Source organism: Anguilla anguilla, chromosome 5 (genome assembly GCF_013347855.1).
Source record: "Anguilla anguilla isolate fAngAng1 chromosome 5, fAngAng1.pri, whole genome shotgun sequence".
NCBI classification, from domain to species: domain Eukaryota; kingdom Metazoa; phylum Chordata; class Actinopteri; order Anguilliformes; family Anguillidae; genus Anguilla; species Anguilla anguilla.
Genome location: NC_049205.1, coordinates 46,801,444 through 46,824,372, shown reverse-complemented (window position 1 = coordinate 46,824,372; position 22,929 = coordinate 46,801,444). Strand labels below are relative to the sequence as shown.

Here is a 22,929-nt window from a genome sequence, read left to right as displayed (position 1 = left end):
TATGGTAAAGGCAGTTGAGCGTAAAACCAGAAAATGTATATAATTCAAGTTCAAACAAGCAGCTATTAGCGTATAGCTGGCACATTTACAGTTTCTGGCTAATAACACAGCAGCTGCAGCAGGCATGATTGCTGTGCTCACACATGTAGAAAACAAAATTATTTATGACAGAGAGACCATGGAAAAACATGAAACCATTTAAATTGTTATTATTAGAAACACAGGCTTTGACAGTAATGGTGAAGCATTGTTTACTAATTTATTTAGAGAATACTAAAAAAAAGGTGTAAATGTATCGGTCATTTCATGGTTCGTTGATAGGCTGGTTATGTCTGCTTTGCAGGTTCGTCTCCTACAGCGTGCCAGCAGGAGGCAGCGTCCTCAGGAACAGAATCTGAAGCGCGTGCGGCGGACTAGCTCACGCCGCTCTGCGTACGCATTCGCCCACCAGGAGGGCTACGGAGAACTCATCACCTCGGGCAAGAACATGAAGGTCGCTGGCCCCGCCCCTGCTCCGCCCGCAGCGAAGATACAGAACAGCACCAGCTGGATCGAGAACCTGCTGAAGAAGAGAAGTGACATCACTGGTGCCTCCTCAGAGCCACAGAGCAACGTCACAGAGACAAATGGTACAGAGAAGACCAGAACTGAACTGCACAGAGACTGAAGGAAGCCACATCCAAAAATGGCAGCGCAAGCTGAGGGAGCAGACCAAAACAGTTGCTATGAAACAAAGTAGACCAAAACACTGCAGTACAGAGACCCAAACAAAGAAAAAAACTGACCCAGTTTGAGGAAGGAGACTGGACCCAAACACAGCAGCATAGGCAGTTGGGGAACATATCAGACCAAACACAGTAGGAAATGACAGAATAAACAGGACTGTAATGCAAGTGCTCTAACATGCAGGACTGTCAAATAGCCAGAGAATGGAAGGGAACAGACGAGACCATGAAGCAGCAGCTCAGTGAAGTAATTCACTTAATGATTGCTTCATTATGTCACTTCCTTTTCAAACATCCCTAGCTATATATGATTATTGTGCCAATGTTCTTGCCTGGTAGCGTTCGATTAAGTAATGATTGATTGGCTGACGTGCATTATTTTGACCAGAATATATTTACCAGAAAATGTTTATTTTGAGGCTGCATTGGTGTTCACTTTACAGAATGTGGCCACAGAAGAAAGACTGCTGTAAATATTGTGGCTTTCTACAGCAGTGCATAAACCGCAATTTGAGCCATTAATGTCATGTTTTACATCCTCCTCTAATTAGTAAAAAAGTTCAGTCATGCTCACTTCTACAGCTTTAAATCAATGTCTGCACTTGACACTTAAAGACTCTTCCTGCAACCCGTGGACTTTGTGAGGAAGACAAATCCCATTGCCACTTGATTATGAATATTGTGTTTCTTTATATTTTAAAAAATATTTTTTACTTCATCAAGCAGGGAGGTTGTGCAATTAAATGTCTCAGTTCCTGAGAGTTCTACAATTAAGCACAGTTTATATTATAACAGGTTGCCTTTATGGTCATTTTGATACCCTAAAATTCACCCTAAAAAAGTCACCTCAGCCTTTTCCAATGTACATTCTTTATGTTGCAATGTGTTACCAATGTGCTAAATGCATATCATGCCAAGTTTTCTTTAGATAATTTCTGGCAGCTTTCCACTTAGTGTGAAATTTTCACGTTATAGCATTATGATGATCATTATGAATTTTGCAAAATGCAATGTAATGACAAGTTCAGACGATTGTGGAATGCACAGATAGTACAGTAGCTGACATTTGATACCATTTAGCATTATCATATGGTGGAGGTGGGGGGATAATGTGCCTTTCACTTTTCCTTCTATTAAGGGAAATATTGTGTATACAAATGTAAATGTACCCTCTTTGGAACAGATATTTCAAGGCTGGCAATTTCATTGACAACGCTTCTACAATGCTAGAAATGTCAACGTGCTGATGGCTGACATCACTGACTGTGCTTAAAATTTAGAGTATGAGTTGCTTCACCCGCAATCTCAACCTTGTGTTCAGAACAGCATTGCAACATCTACTATGTGTGTTTTACATGGACATAATTAGCCATTAAATGCATAGAAACTCTGCTTATAAATGGCGACCTTTAGCATTTGACATTTAGCATTTCATACAGGAATGTTAAAACTGATGAATGTATAAATCACAAATGCTACGAATGTTATTTTACATGTCCACTTTTGTATTGTTCATCATTTGTACATATCTGCATGGATTTTTATATTTATACTGGAAATGTTACTTTTTATAACACAGGAAAATGTGTAAATGTATGTAAATGCATTTGGCTTAATTTATTTAAAATGAAATCACTCCTCTGAGTCTCTGTTTGCATGTGTGTACATATATATTTTAAAGGTATATATTGTGTACAATGACTTGTATTGTAGTCGATATGCACATAAACATTCTTTAAAGAGCTTTTGTAAAGATAGTGGAGGATACCTAGGTAAAATGAGCTGCAGGAGACTTGATTTCATCTCCTAATAGCTACCTTAATATACCCAGATTGTGTGCCTGTTTTATTGCCGAAAACCATTTCTTATGTAAGTTCTTTCTTCCATCATTGTACACATCTTGACAATTGTGTCATGGCCAAATTCACACTGGCTCTTTTTTATTGCATACACTCCTGCTTGCCCCTAGGTGTCTATGTTGCACCACCAACTCGACTGAGTCTGCAACACCTCCAATGGTCCACGTCTTAAATCCACCCATTAGGGGTGATGTTGGCCCTGAGTTTCTCAGTCAGCAACCTTGCTTGTCACCAGTACAGTTTGGGTGCAGCTGCAGTGCTTCTTGTGTGAGTATTCATGAAAAAGAATGAGCTGACGATTTCAACTTGAAGAGAAAAAGGGGAAATGCTGAATAAATGCTGTGGTGAAATGAATATTCAACACTCAGAACATGGTTACCTTCACTGTCAGATACTCAATTGAGATTTTTTCTCTTCCCCGCATTTCATTGTGAATATAAATATAATTATAATTAAATTCATGCCAGATATTAACCTATATTGCACAAGCATTGGTTGAAGCAGCAATTTAAAAACAAATCAATTTACAATTTATAGTGTGATTATAGTTGCTGGTTATAGATTTATCAAAATGGATAGTGAAGAAAAGCCTTTCTGACTTTTAAGCTTAAGCTATTATTCAAATATCCTGCCTATCTGTTAACCTTCCATTCACATTTTAACCTTCCATTCACATTAAACATAAAAAATGACCTCCAAAAGAGGTTACATTTAGCTGCACGTTCAATAAACACACCAATCAAAGCTTGATAACTGATTTTGAACGGATTTAGTGGGGCCGGGATTCAAGAACGTTGTAACAATCTTAATTTCACCAGGGCCATGTCCAAAATAGCTTCCTTGCCTAATATTGAGTGTACAAGTTGCAAGCAAGCTGTATCGGGCACGTACGGCCCAGGAATCGTGGCAGATACGTGTCCACGAGATGGCACCAGTGACAAAAATAAGAAAGTGGAATATTTTTTATTTAAAAAAATTAAAAAATAACCTAGAATGCAAGGTGCATGCCTGAATATTTTACTTGTTGAAGCATTTGTCAGGAGGCATTAAATGAGTTTTCTCATTTTTCAGTTTTCTACGTTTGTCAACGCCTTGGAGTTTTAGTTTTTCTGTAGGCTATAGGCATCTAGCCTACTAGAAAAACTACAAATTGATACCATGTGTTTATGATTAGAGTGATGGTCAACGTTTGATTTTGGTTATCTGCATATTTTTGAAGATTAAAATGCAATTCTGAAGACATAATTTTTCATTGCAAACATAATCTGCTCTTTGTTTTGTTTACACGACGTTTTAAATTATTAAAATGACTTTCGTTCCACAGGCTAGTTCAATCAAGCCAATCCACTGCTGTCCGAATGAGACATACACTATGTCGCACATTTAGCACGCGTGACATACCCCAGCAATCACGTGATCTTCTATTTATATCGGATAAAGCTGTGATATTGAAACTGTTAAGGCGCCCGCCTCGGCTTGAAGGTCATTTTGACCGCAAAATTATGTGAAATTATACTTGTCCGTGGGAAATAATTTGAAAATAGCAGAGGAGGCGCGCGATCAAGGTTAGTTCGATTCTGGAAAAGTTTGTGTTGCTTTTTGTGACTGCTTTACTTGTCTGAATGTCGTGCAAGAACTTTAAAGGACCTGCTTCATGTTTCAACCCTGCAAGAGCACAATGCAGATGAGTACTGATAGAAATGCGCCTTACTAGATTTCTGTTTTTTTAAATCGTAAATACACTTTTTTTCGGTGAGGCTGGTCAGTGGTTATTACTAAAATATAGTTAATGTTTTTATTGGTGGAATGGATTCAATTATTAAAAAGGAGTACACTTTGCTGCTTTGACACAATCCTGTGTTTAAATGTGTTTTTCATCACTGGTTTAATAGCACATTGCTGGTAAAGTGTTAATCTACTCTAAAAAGTTTTTTTTCTTCTTCCAGTTATTCACTTAGATTTTTGTCTTTATTTTTGCTCAGCACCCAATACAATAATTGAAGATATGGTCTGTCTCAGTAGTTCATTCTGAAGTTGTGTAGTTTCTTGGCAGAGTCTGTGCTGTGGTCACATTTCCAGTTCTCGCGATGCTGAGTAATGCCAGCCGGGAATTTGTTGTGTGTCCCACAGAGCTTTAATGTCACACTGCTGTTCCTGGGCCCAGTAGTCCAGCGTGTGCAGGTAGACGACAGGGTTCTTTGTTTGAGTACAATGCCTGTACTTGACATCCGATTGCCAGCGTAGAATTTAACGCTACCTTTGTTCCACCTTTTCAGGTCACCTGGACTAGAGAAACAGGGCTGTCTCACAAGTCATGTCTCTCCTCCTTCGCTGCGTCTCCAGCTGCTCTGTGCCCTTGCTCCAGCAAGGTGCACTGAGGAAGACACCTGGAAGAAGGTGCTTTAGGTCTTTTCCTGTCCTGTGGAACGAACAGGTTTCCAAAGGTATGTGACTCCTAATATGCTACCACACTTGTTGGCATTTGCAGTGTACAGTTAAGTTTTTTTTTTTTTTTTTTTTTCCTCCTCAGAGATTTGTGTTTCTCTAACAACAAATGGGGTCTAATTTCAAGATTTTTTTTTCCATTGCTGTGAAGAGGTCATGACCATCTCTATATAGATGTATAGACTATAGATGGAAATCATTAAAGAAGTGAAGGGAGAGGGGTTATCTGGCTTTTATTGCGGGTAAGGCTAATGAGAAACAGTGGCATTATCCCCCCTGAGAGCCGGAACAGTACGTTCTGTGTTTACCTGAGTTTTAACTCCAGAGAGGTCAGATAAAGGTGAAATGTGTTTTCTGTGCTTTGGCTGTTTGCGCTCGGTCACAGTACTTTCGCAATGTCACAGGCCCCCTGACGTGAGCTGCCGTGCTTTTGGTGTCCGTTATTTTACTGCCGTTCAGTGAAGTTTGAAAATTACTTGTGCATGCAGAGTCTGTGAGCTAAATGGTCATGCTGTGCAGGCCTGTGCATGGTAGGGGACTGGCACTTTGCCAAGCAGCTGCTAATAATGTCTTGCTGAACTTGGAAGTCACCATGCCAATTATGGAGAGATATGTGAAACTGGACTCTGGCTGGAACATTTCAGACCTGGCTGGATGCGGCCTGTAGTTCTTTGAGTCAGCCTATGAATCATCTGTTTTCTTTTCCTTGAGGCTCTTAAGAGGTAGAGGAAAACAAACAAAAAAAACAACTTTTAATACACCTTTTTATTGGTCCCCTATTTGGAATGCAGAATTCTAATTCTGTGTTTGTATAATTGCTGCAAATTCCAACAGTGTAGCACGGCACACACTATCACATTCTTCTTTAGAAATGTGTAGAGTCATTTGTAGCTCATTTGCATGCTGGTTTTCGTTCCACCTTCACCTGCAATCCCATAATTTTAATAAGATGTAAATTTTTCTTAATTTGGCACTTTTCATGTTTATAGGGATTATTTACCCTCTTAAGCCACATTATGTTAGTAATAGCCATGCATGCTATTAAGTCCTGTATTCATATGGTGTTGAACTGTAAACAACTGTATTAAAAAAAGGTAGCAATTTTTACACTGATTAAAAATTCCAGAGGGGAATCAATAGACATGTTTTTACGTAAATCTATTTTTTTTTTTTCCCCTTCAACTTATTAACATGATTCAGGTTTGCTCGTTATCACTTTCTGTCTTTGAATTCTTCATTATCTACCAAATTGTTAGTTTTAGGGGCCAGGTGTCCACAGTCTTTAATTTGATCAGTTAAATAATTTTGTTACCTCTTTTTATGCAGTTGTTTGCAATATAGCCCAACAAGCATAATGAGAACATCAGACTTTTCCTGACAATGCAACTGAAGAGGGCAAATAATCCCTTGAAACATGAAAAGCACCAAATTAAGAAATTAACAGCTTGTTAAAATCATGGGATTGCAATTGGGGTTGGAACAAAAACCAACATATACAGAGGGTCCCCTGATCAGAGTATGAATGCCACTGCAGTAGGTGATGGCAGGTTCTAGGCAACTGATTGGGTAGCTTCTGGGTGATTTGGGGACAACCTAACAACTGACCCACCCCCTCTCCCTGAGCCACAGTCTGGCTAATTGCATGCCTCCACAGAGGTCTCTATCACATTTGGATTTAATCGGGGCTGTTGGGGACCTGATGCTGCATTGAGAGCTCATGCATTAATTTGATGTTCCACCCAGAAGCCCCATGCCCCCTTCTGTAGAGTTGCTCCTTAATTTATGCATGACCTATTAATGGTATTTAAGGTACTGATAACTGCCGTGCTTGAGCATGCTCCTCTGATTTCCTAGGTGTGCTCTACAAAGACGTAGTTGTTGGCGTCCCCAAGGAGATCTACAAAAATGAGCGGAGAGTGGCGGTGTCCCCGGCCGGAGTGCAGGCCCTGGTCAAGCAGGGCTTCGTCGTGCAGGTGGAGAGCGGTGCTGGAGATGAGGCCAAGTTCTCAGATGACCAATACAAAGAGGCGGGCGCCAAGATAGCTGATGTGAAGAGTGCCTTTGGCTCGGACCTCATTCTGAAGGCAAGTACCAACTCAGTCTGACCTAGTTTATGAAAAATAAAAGAAACCAAACTATTTATCCGGTCTCGTCTGTCATGTGTTTGCAGGTTAGAGCACCGACATTTAATGAGGCCCTTGGACTGCATGAAGCTGAACTGCTGAAGCCAAAGTCCACTCTTGTAAGCTTCATCTACCCAGCACAGAACCCTGAGCTCATGGAGCAGCTCGCCAAGCAGCAGTGCACCGTTTTAGCCATGGACCAGGTCCCCAGAGTCACCATTGCCCAGGGATACGATGCCCTGAGCTCCATGGCCAACATAGCAGGGTATGGCACCATTTACCTACGAAAGATGGCAGAAAAGATTCCTGTAACATGTACTGCTCAATATAAAGAACATGCCTGGCTGCCCACTGTTATTTGCCTGAGGTGCAAATGGCCCGGTCTGTTTGCACTTGTTGTTAGTGCTCCCGATCAGGGTTTCACTCAGCAGGGTATCCTCAGCCTCATTGCTGGTTAGCAACTCTTCTGGTTGAGGTGTCTGCCATCTGCCTGTGCCAGTTGTGTTGGGTGTGCAGTTGTCTGAGGCAATATCTGTGCAGTGATGACTGACAGTGTGTGAGTATGCACTCAGAGAATTGCAGGACCTTGTTGTGGCAATGTTGGATAGTTGTGATTGGACATTTGATATTGGGGTGGGGGGGATTTTTTTAAATGGCAGATTTAAGACCACAAGCATTATTTTCCAAAATAGAAATTGGAATTCAATATTCTCTTGTATCACAATCTGAAAATAACATTTTTTCAAATTTGTGGCAAATGTGAATGAGAATATTTGAGTTGCGTTATTGATTTACATAGGTCAAAGAAAGAACCCAGCTGGAGAAATGCATATGACAAAATATTGTCTTTTTTATACAGAGAAGGGGTTGCTCCAGAAAAAATGTATCGCTAATGTTTTCCTAATCTGAGGAATTTTTAGTTAGAAAGGTTGTAATTTTCAACTTCCATCAAGAACTTGTCATTTATGTGGCGAGAGAACCACCACAGAATAGTCTTAAGTTTTGCTTGGTTTCATGTGGAAGTGATTTGTATGTCTGACAAACAGAAATGATATGTTCTATGATTGGTCTTGACTTTCAGATACAAGGCTGTTGTGTTGGCTGCGAATCATTTTGGAAGATTTTTCACTGGCCAGATAACTGCTGCTGGGAAGGTTCCTCCAGCCAAGGTACAGAATCAGTCTGACTTGCATATGAACCCATGTAGGAAACTGTCCAAAATTGCAGTACACCAAACTGCTGCAATGTAGGTCTGAAACCATCAAACACACCTTGGGGTTCTGCTTTGAAATTGGCACACCATTTTAATTTATGCACCTTTATTATAGATTTGAAATGTACATCAGAGCTATGAAATGGTCTTAATTTGATAATGGAAACAAGTTCTCCAGACAGAACAACTAAACAGTGCCTTCTAGTGGATGACCCAATGAGTTTATTGCTTAAAAAATTTCCACAGGTCTTGGTGATTGGCGGAGGAGTGGCAGGTCTTGCTGCAGCAGGGGCAGCAAAGTCAATGGGAGCCATAGTCAGAGGGTTTGATACCAGGTACCTAAAATCCTTGTTTTACTTAAGTTACAGTTAGGTGATGACTGTCATCCTGAATGTAGATCTGATGGTGTGATGTGTTGCCTGCGGACAGGCCAGCTGCTCTGGAACAGTTCAAATCCTTCGGTGCGGAACCTTTGGAGGTAGAGGTGGCGGAGTCTGGAGAGGGAGTGGGTGGCTATGCGAAGGAGATGTCCAAGGAGTTTATCGAGGCAGAGATGGCGCTGTTTGCCAGGCAATGCAAGGAAGTGGACATTCTCATCAGCACTGCTCTCATTCCAGGTCAGCACCTGCCCATGTTCCTCTATGCCCTTCTGCCCAGTAGCCTTGCATGCTAATGTCCCCTTCCCCTTACCAGGCAAGAGAGCCCCCATCCTCATCAAGACGGACATGGTGGAGTCCATGAAGGATGGCTCTGTGGTGGTCGACCTGGCTGCTGAAGCTGGGGGCAACATTGAGACCACCAAACCTGGAGACTTGTATGTTCACAAGGTGAGTATTTGGAACACACGTCCATCCAGTTTGAAGCCTCGTCTTTGAATTTACATTCAGATTCACATTGGATCTGAACCAACCTTACCCTGGTGGGGCACAATGCTTGCAGACTTTCTGGAACTGCAGTTCCCTGAAGTCCCCTGATTTTATTTTTTCCTCGAGTATTAATGGTTTAAAGAGTGCTGTAGAACCTACTGGGCTGCAGACCATCTAGTGTTTGTTTTCTTTCAAAAGAGGACAAAGATTACCTTTTGTACTTTTGATAAAGAGAAATGATGATGACATTTGGCACAGTACAATGCTACTGTGTATTTTAATTTGGTTGGGTTTATTCTCACCATTATTTTGACTGTTCTGTGGAAGTCCTAGTTGAGCATAAATGATTTTATTTTTGTCCATGTCGTCTGGTTTTCCTCAGGGGGTGACGCATATTGGGTACACTGATCTCCCCAGCAGGATGGCCACCCAGGCCAGCACTCTGTATTCTAACAATATCCTGAAGTTGCTGAAAGCCATCAGCCCTGACAAGGAATACTTTTTCTTTGAGCCCAAAGATGAGTTTGATTACGGGACAATGGACCATGTCATTCGGGGAACTATGGTCATGCAGGTTGGTCTTCTGTTCTTTGCCACCAGAAGGTGATATCCCCCATATGAAGGAATGAATTTGATTGTCCTTGATGCTCTTGGTGATTTCCTTTTGGTTCTGATGAAGCAGAGCTGCACAATCAGTCCAAGCCTCCAGTCCACCAAACCTGCCTGACATTGTTCACATGAGGGTTACTGCGGCACGCTCGTGTCATACAAGTTCAAGGAATGTGTGGATTTGATATTTAATACCATGTTTCTTATTATACATATTTTTCTTTTTACAATTTGTTAGTTGCACGCTTAAGACAAAATACGGAACAGGTTTCTTGCATGAGAATGTCAACTTATCCTATGTTACACAAGCCAAAAGTCAGGAGACTCGTCATTTAAAAAAAATGTTTTCCTGGTTTTCTACAATGTTTCTTAACACACACAAGGCTATTTCAATTGGCTGTTTACATTTGATTTCTCATGCATATTGAGTGCTACGTCTGTAATGGTGTTTAAAGATAGCGTGTGTATTTTGTTATATGGGGGTTTTTCTTTGGCGTGATAAAATACAAAAAATGCAAGAAGGCCGTGAAGAGGGAATTTTCCTTTATAGCCTATTATGCATGTCATTCACAGGACATGTCCAATAATAACTGTTCAGTTGTGAAAATGTAACTTTTTCTTCATGCTTTAGGAAGGAAAGAATCTTTTCCCGTCTCCGCTCCCCAAAACCTCCCCACCTGCCGCTCCTGCCAAACAGAAAACGATCGCTGAAATTGAAGCTGAGAAACTGAAAGAAATCTCCCCTTTCAGACGAACCATGACTTCTGCCGGAGTTTACACAGCAGGTCAGAGATGATGACCAGCATCGTATGCCAAAAAATAGATTGCTTTGGTGATTTCCTGAGAAACTAAAACTACATACATGAAGATATTGAAATGTACATGTCATTATGATCGCAGTAAAGGAAATGGTTAACTTTCTGTAGTTTTTAAATATTATTTTAGCTTTATATGCATGCTTTCGACTGTCAGTTTTGTGTGTGATAGACATTTTAGATACTTCTAGAAATTCCTGAGGACCTTTTTTGTGCACAACAAAAATGCATTGTGCACAAAAAAACGGAATCTTCAGATGCAGATTACGTAGCCCAGTCTCAGGTCCCTATGGCTGCACAAGGCACAACTTCCCACTCCATGTTGACTACGACCATGTTGGTTGAGTCTGAACTGCAGTCAACAGTTGTAATTGAGGCCATCACTTGTGGTACTCAAAGTGACCAGTGTACCATCTTCTCTTTATCTCCCAGGCCTCTCTGGGGTTCTTGGCCTTGGCATCGCCTCTCCTAATGCTGCCTTCACCCAGATGGTCACCACATTTGGGCTGGCGGGGCTTGTGGGATACCACACGGTGTGGGGCGTCACTCCAGCCCTTCACTCCCCACTCATGTCTGTCACCAATGCCATTTCAGGTTAGTGTTTCATCATCTGTCTGCAGCCTTCCTGACACCAGCCATGCTCACCTTATCTTCCTGTTGCCAGGTAATATCAAGGTGTGCGTGTGCGTGGCTGCAAGTGGGAGAGCAAGAGATTTGTTGTTTGATGCTGAATGTATATGTGTGCATGAAAGAGACACTATGTGCATATATGCTCGTTATGCATGTTTATCTTTGATTTCCTTTGATCTCCACAGGTCTGACTGCAGTGGGAGGTTTAGTGCTGATGGGTGGTGGTCTTACCCCTGCCAGCCTCCCTCAAACACTGGCCCTGCTGGCTGCATTTGTGTCTTCCATTAACATTGCAGGTAGGGCCTATCCCTCTCCTCCACATATTACCAATGTTGTACACATTCTAATGATTGAATATTTATTAAGGAACGTGCTTTTCTATTGTAGCACAGTGTTTCTACTCCTATTGCATCTTTTTGCATCTGTGATTTACCTGCATGTGTTGGTATTTTCCTGTAGGTGGCTTCCTTATCACACAAAGAATGCTTGACATGTTCAAGCGTCCCACAGACCCTCCAGAGTACAACTACCTGTATGCCTTACCTGGCGCTGTCTTTGTTGGGGGGTATGGGGCGTCTCTTGCCAGTGGCTACAGCATTGAACAGGTGAGAAATAGCACCTTTTTAGTATTGAAATGGACTAATGAAATTTCAATTTCATTTGCCTACTGCACATGAATGAATATTGCCATTGGAAGACAATGGAAGAACATCAGCTGTAAGACAGGGTTGTCATTCACATTTCTATCAGGTTTAGGTTCTTGCTCTAGCATAACCTGTCTTGGGATACTATCAATTGATTTACTTGAAACAATAACATTGAATGCCTAATTGTGTCTACTCTTGAATACAAAACATTTTGTTTGGAGTGAGAGATTCAAACACTTGCCAGTGGTAATGGCTTTTGATGGGTGTGGAATGAATGTGTTTCTATGGTAGTCTGCCAGCACAGGTGGTCACCTAGTCATGTGTTTACAGATGATGTACTTGGGCTCCGGGTTGTGCTGTGTGGGCGCTCTGGCAGGGCTGTCTGCTCAGCGCACCTCCAGGCTAGGCAATTCCCTTGGCATGATTGGCGTAGCAGGAGGCATTGCTGCAACCCTGGGCAGCCTCAAACCTTCTCCTGAGCTGCTCTCTCAGATGTCACTGGCCATGGCCAGTGGTGGCACTTTAGGTGAGTCCAACAGCCAATCACTAACATGCATGTTGGAACTTTCAAGACATTTCCTGGTCGCATGAAAAATGCCTAAAAGTACAAGGCTGTTACTGATGGAACGTTTACCTTATTGGAATGATGAACGCAAGCTCTTAAATGAACAGCTTTAAACAAAATGGCACAAAAAGGCCAGGCTCAGCAGTGGCCCACCCACTGATCAGAAACCGCTTGTAAATTTGGTACTAATAGTTCTGCCTATGTATATATCATTTTATTTAATTTTTAAAGCAATGTTATTCCCAAAGTCAGACTGGTGTGTACTTTTTGATTCGATGGAGGTAGATCTGGCCCTGGGGTTATGCTAACATGGGGTAATTTTATGTACAGTAGGCACACTGGAAGTTTGCAAGTTACTTTAAATGAAAAGCACCAGACAGAATGATCTTCTTGCAGTAAATAAAGATAAGGCTGTCCCCACCGTAATGTGCTTTTAAAAGCAGTACTCCTCATCTGTTAAACAAAACGCAAGCTTGTAAGGATTCAAAGCTTTGAAGTTAATTCCACAAAGTTTATGCTGTTTGAATTCTTTAAACTACTTCAAATTGCTCATATTTTAACATTAATCATCTGGTTTACATGGTTGTGGTTTTGTTATGATGAACGATGGTTAAATTCCCTCTCAAATGTTGTCAGCTGGCAGACGTCATCAATTGTTTATAGATGTCTTCAGACTGTTAATTCTGTGGCTGCATTTTTTGCACTATTAAATTTGTGTCAATTTTAAATGTTGCATAGCGTGCCTTGAGCTCTTTATGCTGGTTTTTGACATAAGGTCCCAAATACAGTGCTGTCCATAAATATTTGGACAGCGACAGTTTTTGTTTTGGCTCTTCAATCCAGCACATTGGATTTGAAGAAAAAGTGTGAGTATGCGGTTGAAGTACAGACTGTCGGCTTTAATTTGAGGGTATTTACATCCATATCGGGTGATGCATGTAGGAATTGCAGTCCCAAAAATTGTCACTGTCCAAATACTTATGGACTGCACTGTATATAACTGCTAATTAATTACAGCAATTGTATTTGTATATTCAGGTCATATGTTTCTAGATCATGCAGTATACTATATGAACAGGCCTATATATAAATTGGTGTGAGGCTTCCTCGCTTTCATGCAACTTATCAAAGTAAGTTTTCTTTGGCATAGTTTGATTTAGTTTGGTTGACCACTGTTGCCGTTGCTTTGTGTTGCCAGGTCTTACCATTGCCAAACGGATTGAGATCACAGACCTGCCGCAGTTGGTGGCTGCCTTCCACAGCCTGGTAGGCCTGGCGGCCGTGCTGACCTGCATTGCTGAGTACATGATCGAGTACCCCCACTTGGACATGCACCCTGCCGCCAACGTGGTGAAGTCCGTAGCCTACCTGGGCACCTATATTGGGGGCGTCACCTTCAGTGGCTCGCTAGTGGCCTACGGCAAGCTGCAAGGTATAGCTCTGCCCCCTTGTCGGGCCTCTTTGCTGGCATAACTAGGACCAATCAGAATTGAACAGGTTTGTCGGGTTTATGTCTAGACGGGGGTTGGCCACAATTTTAATGACATTTCATTTCACCAAAACAAAATTTTAAAAGCAGGCACTGTGATCCCATTGATTTCTGTGGAGTGTTAGTAAGTGCTAGCACAAATGCAAAAGTTTAAAAAATCCAAAGTAACATCAGTGAACTGTCGATGCATTTTTGAAATGATTAGATAGTGTTATCTACTGTAATCTTGTATATTTCCTTTTTAAATTACCCGTTAAAGTGAACCCAGGCGCCAATTGTTTTGTTTGCGTGTGGAACGCCCATTGTGATTACATTGCGGGCAGAACATTCAACCTCCCTGCCCCTGTTTGGGATACAGATACTTTTGTTGGCTGAACTGATAGAGCTGTCTCGGCATACCTCCATTACGTTGGAAATCAACTGTCTTGTTGACTGGAAAGGCCTGTTTTTGCAGAAACCCAGAGAGGAAGAGCATGTATTTATGAAATGAAATGGCTGGCCTGAGGGGGGCATTCCTGTAGAATCAGGGACACTCCAGTACAAATGAACAAATGGCCTCTCTGGAATGCCTGTGAGGTATTCCGTTGACATTGATCATTTTAATAAGAGTATCGGGTTCAACTGACGCATTTTGCCATGATAGCTCTGGTGGGCAAAGCTCCCTTAGCCTAAATTGTTATGTCCTCTTCAATTGCCTGACCGGGGGTGTGATGCTGAAGGGTGAAACCGCACGGAGATGGCAGCGCTCATCTGCTGGCCTTCTACAGCGCGCTGATAATGCGCAGCAGGCCTTGTGGCAACTCCCCCTGCCAAAGCTGTCATCTGTTATCGGTTCACATTCCCCCTCAATCTATTTCAGTTGGTCCTCAGGGACGTGCACTTACCTCGTTGGAAGCTTTCGCACTCTTTGTCCTCAAAACTGTGGATTGGATATCCTGACCACTGTCTCCAGCCAGTTATTCAGGGGCTGTCTGGTCTAAGAGACCATAGCAAAGATGAGTGACATTACATTAGAGTGTGTTCTGATCATGGCTTAGCTGGTAGTTTTATCTTCAGAACTGCATATTTAATTTACTTTAAACGTCCATCCTCTTGGACCAGGAAAGAATGCATAGCCTCCATGCTGATGAACGCCTTTTGCCCTTGTTAACGTGCTAATGTGGTGACTGAGTTCTGTCTGCTTGTTTTCTTCCAGGCATCCTGAACTCCGCTCCACTGCTCCTGCCTGGCCGACACGCAATGAACGCTGGGCTAATGGCGGCCTCCGTGGGGGGCTTGGTGCCCTTCATGCTGACTGACAGCTATACCACTGGCATGGGCTGTCTGTTGGGTGTCTCTGGGCTCTCAACAATCATGGTAAGAGGTGATACTCAGGGTTCTGAGTCACTCGACTAGTCTTTCATATAACGTCACAAAAATCATGCCCTGAGCTTCTAAGCTTGTACACATACTTGCAGTAGTACCATTGTGACTTGCCGTATGTACCTCAACCAGTAGACTTTGTTTAGAGTGAGTGAAAGAATGCTGCAGTTTTGGACTGTGTCTGCTCAGTGTGCTGTCGGCAGGATGGGTTCCTCAGTTTGTGTGTGGTCTACAGGGTGTGACTCTGACTGCAGCCATCGGGGGCGCTGACATGCCTGTGGTCATCACCGTACTCAACAGCTACTCGGGCTGGGCACTGTGTGCCGAGGGCTTCCTGCTGGACAACAACCTTATGACTATTGTTGGTGCTCTGATCGGCTCCTCTGGTGCCATTCTGTCCTACATTATGTGCGTGGTGAGTGGACACCGGAAGCATGGCGACTCTAGCCAGTCCAGAGTCTGATTTCATTATGTGCTATTTAGTGTAAATGGACTGGGTCAGCTGGTTTTCTGTTTTTCGCCAGGCCATGAATCGGTCCCTGCCCAATGTGATCCTGGGCGGTTACGGGACAACATCCACAGCAGGAGGAAAGCCCATGGAGATCGTGGGGACCCACACAGAGGTCAATGTGGAGCAGTCCATTGAGATGATTAAAGAGGCCAACAGCATCATCATCACGCCAGGTAGGAGCAGTACCACCAGACACACCGAGTTTTCTCACATCATGTTACCTTCCCTTAGCAGGTACTCCTATCAAGAGCAAGTTATAATAGTTGAGAATATCATTGTTACTCTCAGTAATACAACTGGGCTATGTCACCAAGAAGGTATAGAAGGCCTATTTCTAATAAAATATCATGCAGTTATTTGAACAAACTAACAGTATTGCAAGAAAGTGAATGCTGCTAACCTGTTTTTACATAGCTATACCTATAGCATTACTATCCCAGAAGGAAATGCAAGAAGGAAGAAAAGTAAATGACTAAGGATCAGGGAAGCCATGTTTAAGTCTGGGTAGGGTCTCTGCTGCCTTGACTGCTGTGGTAACCTGTCGAATTCCAAACACCATCAAAGGGGCTAGCGTACCACCCAATATAATCCAGACCATTAGTCTCTGTGCTTCATGCCATTGTTTTGGTTCGTGAAGATTAGGTAATTTAAGATGTGGCAATAGAATTTGTGTTAAGGGAGGTAAAATGCAGATTGTGTGTTGGACTCTTTACTGTACAACACAGTAATATTATGTTTAAAAAAAAGCGTTGTGTACTCATATAAAACGGTCAAAATATTTCTACTATATTCATTTGCACAGGAAATTGCAACCAATATGCAACTTATGACCAACTGCAGATTCAGACATTTTACTACTTTCAATCACAAAACCAGCTTGTTATAACAAATAATTGTAGCACTTGTCTTTATTCTAGCTGTGCTTTACAAGTAGGATTAGTCAAATGCATATCTGAGAATGTAAAACAAAGAACTTGTCAGCCACTAGATGGTGGCATTTTTTTAATTTATGAAAATCTACGCTCACAAACTTCAGGGACGAGACGCACTTGTGAACCATCATCAGTGTACTGCTTTCGGACTAGACTGGGCAAGGCAAGGTTGCTAAATCAAGTGTTTGTAGGATCTTGTATACACACAAAGCCATGCGAATTGGAAGCGTATGCTGTTCTCAGTATTGGGCAGCTGCCTGCAAGGGAAGACTGTGCTTCTCTCCAGGTCTGTTATCTTGTTCAGTCGGCGCCGTCAGCAGCGGAGAGACATCGGAAGCCAGGAGGCCCACACCAGGCCTGAAGACACCGAACGGAACACATGGCTTGCGTTTGTTTTTCTTTCCCTTGTTTGTAGCAGCGCTGAGAAACAGCAGGGTTGGCTCAGAGTGTTGAATCAATTACCGAAGGGAGTGGGGAGGAAACCCACAAAGGCAACCGCACAGTTTCTGTGTTTTCATGGCAAGCACTTCAGCCGACCACAAGAAGCCAATTATAAACACTAATAGAGAAACTGAAGGGAATAGGATACGGATGCCTGCGGGTCAGAAGTTGGAAGGTTTCGCTGTCCCAATGGGATCTCCTTCAGTATTTAATGCATCACCCCCACAGCAGGGATCAGTGACCCCCTTTACCCTCTCCAGATATCTGACAGCAGAGGTCAGATAGACAGGAGGAGTGGACGGCAACTCGCACGCACACTTGCACAACAGCAGAATTCCTTCACATTAAGACCCTGGGGAAATGGAAGCTGTAGACAAATGTTCCAAGAGCTTCCTTTATTGCCGATTTATTCATCTGGTGTCAGAAGCATTTTGAGGTCATTTTGTGAATTTGGTGTGCACCTGTACAGCTGTATTCCCATGTTATGGCTATTCACCATCTATAACAATACAGCAGTTATCACAAGAATTCAGTACATTACAGAAAGATCATGTTTAAAAATGTTTAATTAAACTTATTTTCAGTGTTTGTCAACTGATATTTCATTATGGGATCCAAATCTTGTTACTACAGATTTTGCAAAGCACATATCCTCTATAAGCGTCACACAAAGGGATTAAGTACTTGATTTAAAAAGCAAATATTGTGGTTTGAGTACAATATAGTGGGTTATTGTATTCCCCCTGAGCCATTTTGCAGTGTGCCAGGTGAGAGGGTTGTGCTGTGTGTTCCTCCAGGCTGGGGTCTGTGTGCTGCCAAGGCTCAGTATCCCATTGCTGACATGGTGAAGATGCTACGAGAACAGGGCAAGACTGTCAGGTAGGACCGCTACTGTAAAACCTGGGTACGGGAGTACATTTACATAATTTTGGTTTAATAAGAACATGGACAGAAACTTTTTTTTTTTTTTTGTGTCCAAGGTTCGGTATCCACCCGGTGGCTGGTCGCATGCCAGGTCAGCTGAACGTGCTCCTGGCTGAGGCTGGAGTGCCCTATGATGTTGTACTAGAAATGGATGAGATCAACGAGGATTTCCCAGGTTAAATGCAAAGCATGTTTTTGTTTCATCTCCAGTAAAGTTCACGGGATGAAAAGCAGGGGAAAATGTGAACAGGATCACAATAAGTTTAATTTAACTCTTACAATAAGATGAAATTTCCTATGTCCAGTATAAGCAAATGGAGTGAAATGTAATGTTTTGAGGCCAACTCAGCATTATGTTCACTATATGACCAAAAGTATCTGGACACCCCTTGGTCTAGGGCTGTTTTTTTGTGGTTTGAGCTAGGCCCTGTAGTTCTAGTGAAGGCAAATATTAATGCAATGACATTCTAGATGATTCTATGCTTCCAAATTTGTGGGAACAGTTTGGGGGAAGGCCCGTTCCTATTTCAGCATGACAATGCATAGGGGCACACAATGAGGTCCATATAGAAATGGTTTTGTTCGCGATCGGTGTGGAAGACCTTGACTGGCCTGTACAGAGCTCTGACCTCAACCCCAACCAACGCCTTTTAGATCAATTGGAAAACCAACTGCAAGCCAGGCCCAATCAGGGTGTGACCTCACTAATGCTTTACTGGCTGGATGGAAGCAAATCCCTGGAGCAATACTCCAACATATGGTATAAAGTATAAAGCCTTCCTAGAAGAGTGGGGATTGTTATAGCAGCAAAAGGTGGACCAACTCCATATTAATTCCCATAAGTTTGGATGAGATGTTTGATGTCAGATGTCCGCATACTTTTGACCATGTAGTGTATTTAGATCTGTGCCTGTCAGACATTGCTGTCTGAACTCTAATTTAAGGTTCTGCAATCAGAGATTTGGCTAATTATTCTTGTAAAAACACATTTTCTCAGTCCCTGGGGTTAAAATTCAAAGCTGCCATTTGTCTTTATACAGAAACTGACTTGGCATTGGTTATCGGTGCAAATGACACCGTTAACTCTGCAGCACAAGAAGACCCCAATTCCATTATTGCTGGAATGCCAGTTCTAGAAGTCTGGAAATCCAAACAGGTATGGTATCCTTATCTCAAATATAGCATCCATTATGACTAAGAATTCCTGTGTTCTGTATTTTGCTTTCATGACAAAACTAAATGGTAGCCATAATTTGTTTGCTTCATAGTAATTTTCTTTGTTCTGTGATATGAAAATTTCAAGTACTACACAAAGTATAATTTCCCATTGCATTTGCTGCTTTAGTTCTGGCTTGTGCATTTGGTGCTGCCCTTTTTTATTGTTTAGGTGATGTCCTGCTGTGTTTGAGTTTTATTGATATTTAACCTTTTAAAATGTGCCAGATTAGCCCTGTTTTTCCATTAGAACTTAAAAATTTAAGAGCTCCATTGCCTCTTCTCAGGTTATTGTGATGAAGCGAACGCTAGGAGTTGGTTACGCTGCTGTGGACAACCCAATTTTTTACAAGCCAAACACAGCCATGCTACTGGGGGATGCCAAGAAAACATGTGATGCGTTGCAGGGTAAAATCAGAGAGGCCTATTACTAGATATAACCCCTGTACACCTTTGTATTTTTTCTGATCAAATATGTTTATGAATACATAACAGGTCCCATTATGCAGTTTATATACAGGAAAATTCATTCAATTTTTCCCCTTACAAACTAGCAAAGATTAAAATGAAATGAAGATTAAATTGAGGTTGTGGCAATGTGAAGTTGTGATTACCTGATCTGATGAACTTGCTTAATTTATCCAAGTGCATGCACTGATCTGATTTGTAAATAATAAAGTCTATTTACTTGTGAGAACAGTACTTGATTCTTTCTACCATGGTGTTTTTTTTATTTTTATCAGATGGCATTTGGAAGCTCACCTTAGGATGCTTCTGAAGCCATTTGAAATGATATAATTATCCACATATCCTGGGACTAATCTGTGTCCAAGAACACTTTTGGGGGAATTGAAGGAATAGATTCAAACATGTATGGTTAATTCAAGAACTGTACTCTTCAAGTGATGTTCAATAAATCTACAACAGGAGTGGGCAAACCCTGGTCCTGGGGAGCCACAGGGTCTGCTGGTTTTTGTTTTTTAAATACAACAATCACCTAGACCAAAGAAACCAGGTGAGGCAAGTTAACTCTGTAATCCACTGTTTTAATTGATCAGTTAAGTGCAGAATAAAAACACAAAAAAGCAGACACTGTGGCCCTCCCAAGGCCTGGGTTGGCCACCCCTTATCAACAACTTTAAGAGATGGCCCCTTAAATCAACTGAACATGACCCCCAACATCGGAGCTGAGTAAACGAGTCCATGTTATCCTCCAATACAAAGGTTACATGCTGTACCTATAACATTTTATCCAAATCAATTCTCAAGATGGAGGGGGAACCATCGGTCTTCATAGTCCATCTGAAAAGATTACAACAGAGAACAAACATTTTACAGTACTAATCTGTCCCTATGGCTCTATTGAGTCTTTCTGTGAATCATTTCCTGGTGTCCAGAAGCCATAAGTATTTCTGTTGGTTGATTGATGAAGATGGCGCACTGTGTGGTACTGCTGGAAATCCATGAAGAGTTCATGTCTTCACATGCCTCATTTACAATTTACCAGCACTGTGCTTGGCTTTGTTAATCAGCTGATGGAGATATGAGTAAAAGAAAAGAAGGTTATCATACTCTCCCTGATACTGCTGAGACAGACACTGCACATGATAGTCTTTCAGAAAGTAATAAATCGCCTCTATGGTCGCCAGGTAGGTGTCGGGGGATCCCTTCTGATGACGCCAGAAACAAGTCTTCCGTGTCTTCAGTTCAACCTGAAGCAAGGCTGAGGGAATGATATACACTTTAGGAACTAAGCATTTCTATTGCCAAAAAAGTCAGTTACAAGATCTCTGAAGCTTATTTTACTTAGTATGGTTAAAGGATGGCCAAATGCCAAAGCACTGGCAAGTACCAGTGTAATGTAAATCAGAAGCGGCATCAGGCTATTTATAACCTAAGTCATTACCTTGTAGCCGTTCATCTGTGATTATTTTATTAGTCTGATTCCAGGTGCTGTCGATAAAGACAACTCTCTGCAATGGGCAGGTACTCTGTTGATCCTCTGCACTCTGTGTGTCCGTTGACTCATCTACTTTTACTCTCTTTGGGCAGGGCTCCTTTAGTGAACAAACAGTCCTCTTTTGGGAAGTCTCCAGTAGCTGCTTTGACATTTCTTCCATGGTTACTGATCCTGGACCTGGAAACACTAAAACAACCTAAAAACAGAAAGGAAAAATGAATAGAACCATGTGTAAAATAATGGATGAAATAATTTGTAAAATCAATGAAATTTTTTTGTAAAAGTTACACGTACATTTTTACTGAAAGATAATATGTATTTACTAATGGCAAATTAATATTGTTGAAAACAAAACTGAACTTACATTGTGTTTTTCACCTTCGTACTCAGGGATACAAGGGTAGGTGTATATGGTGACGTCATCGGGTGCTATAAGTTTCGCATGCACTGCAGTGCTTTTTCCATCCGTTTCATTGGGATGCTTGATGATGTCTATCTTAACAGGAAGCTGGGGATGTGTTGATTTTTCTTTACTTTTAAGTAACACAACTTGGATATTTCATGCAGTGAACAGGCTATGTACTTATACACGTTTGTAAACATTACACATTTGAATGACTTTAAAATACTTTGTATCCACATGGAAGATGCATCAAATATTTTTACACTAACCTTGATTGTGGGGATTTCCTGTGGGGTCACACCTACTAAGGAGAAACATGTGTAACAATAAAACATCCTTGAACCGCTACATTTGGAACATTTCAATCTTCCCGTCAACTGTGCTTTTTCCAGAACTTCGTGGGACGCCAATTTCAAGCCCTGGAGAGGCCGTTCCTCCTGCTCATTTTTGAAAGATGAATCACAGGTGGATACTTTGAGGCTTTCAGGGGAGCCCAACTCTTTCACGAGGGCTCCGCTATCCTCTTTCGGTCTAGACAAATTTCCATCGGCTGTCGTAATGATATCGGACTTAGAAGCCATCCTTTCGCTACGCGATTCAGCTACAGCAGGTCGCCTGTTAACAGCATTATAGCCGTCAAACAATTCTAAGCATCACCCACTTGCGCATGAGATGGCAATAAAGGTCTCAGAAGAAATCGAGTTTGCTTGAACATATGTATTCATTTCAGCGACCTCAAAGACCAAGACTTATTTTCTTAACTATGACCACTGAACATATAACGGTGTTTAAATTAGGTACAACCTTGGGGGTAGTTGGCGGTTTACGTCGGTGGATCTGCCTGGTTAACCCACACGGGTGATCTCGGAAATGACCTGAACAACTTCCAATGTTAACCGGAAGAACAAAGTTGTTCTCCGTTGCCACGGTAATTTGAAACATAGTTTTAGCAAAGATCTTTGGTTTTAGCAAAGTATCGCTAGCTTCATGCTACAAGCACGGACCAAAGAAGTCGGAATTTTGTATCATATATGTTATGGTAGGCAGTTGGCTAACAAGCTAGATAGGATTAGTGCTTCTTAATATTTCATTTCAGTCAAGTCTGAGTACCACGAGTCAGCTAACAACTATAACGTTTGCGTAACCAATATTGTTATCTGACTATATTGTCACCAGCTAAGTAGCCACGCTAGCT

At 41.8% G+C, this 22,929-nt stretch overlaps 3 protein-coding genes across 7 annotated transcripts in view; 2 read left to right on the top strand and 1 right to left on the bottom strand.

Moving 5' to 3' along the window:
- The window catches only part of atp8b4 (ATPase phospholipid transporting 8B4), a 32,889-nt gene extending 29,951 nt beyond the window's left edge, over nucleotides 1-2,938 (top strand). For all 4 annotated transcript variants that reach the window (XM_035419433.1, XM_035419432.1, XM_035419435.1 and 1 more), the window contains one exon: nucleotides 344-2,938. In XM_035419433.1, the coding sequence (XP_035275324.1) occupies nucleotides 344-667 (324 nt within the window). In that variant the 3' untranslated portion in view covers nucleotides 668-2,938. The remainder of the gene's footprint in view (nucleotides 1-343) is intronic.
- A 1,056-nt stretch (nucleotides 2,939-3,994) lies between these two features.
- On the top strand, nucleotides 3,995-20,070 carry LOC118227712 (NAD(P) transhydrogenase, mitochondrial-like). 2 transcript variants are annotated; one of them, XM_035418514.1, is made up of 23 exons: nucleotides 4,011-4,149; nucleotides 4,715-4,765; nucleotides 4,861-5,028; nucleotides 6,884-7,113; nucleotides 7,200-7,417; nucleotides 8,234-8,321; nucleotides 8,612-8,700; nucleotides 8,795-8,982; nucleotides 9,059-9,192; nucleotides 9,614-9,805; nucleotides 10,472-10,625; nucleotides 11,088-11,249; nucleotides 11,471-11,581; nucleotides 11,745-11,890; nucleotides 12,263-12,458; nucleotides 13,696-13,929; nucleotides 15,182-15,342; nucleotides 15,584-15,763; nucleotides 15,873-16,032; nucleotides 18,030-18,111; nucleotides 18,213-18,331; nucleotides 19,197-19,312; nucleotides 19,659-20,070. In XM_035418514.1, exons 3-23 carry the CDS (start codon nucleotides 4,899-4,901, stop codon nucleotides 19,803-19,805), a joined length of 3,237 nt encoding a protein of 1,078 aa, XP_035274405.1. In that variant the 5' UTR covers nucleotides 4,011-4,149; nucleotides 4,715-4,765; nucleotides 4,861-4,898; the 3' UTR covers nucleotides 19,806-20,070. The 2 variants fall into 2 exon arrangements, with proteins under 2 accessions (XP_035274404.1, XP_035274405.1); XM_035418513.1 differs by lacking the exon at nucleotides 4,715-4,765 and having other exon boundaries at nucleotides 3,995-4,149.
- Nucleotides 20,071-20,243: 173 nt separating this feature from the next.
- On the bottom strand, nucleotides 20,244-22,615 carry dtwd1 (DTW domain containing 1). Its single transcript, XM_035418515.1, has 4 exons — nucleotides 22,004-22,615; nucleotides 21,696-21,839; nucleotides 21,278-21,527; nucleotides 20,244-21,094 (listed from the first exon to the last, which is right to left on the bottom strand). The coding sequence occupies exons 1-4, from the start codon at nucleotides 22,313-22,315 to the stop codon at nucleotides 20,865-20,867; spliced, it is 936 nt and encodes a 311-aa protein (XP_035274406.1). The 5' UTR covers nucleotides 22,316-22,615; the 3' UTR covers nucleotides 20,244-20,864.
- Nucleotides 22,616-22,929: the final 314 nt, after the last annotated feature.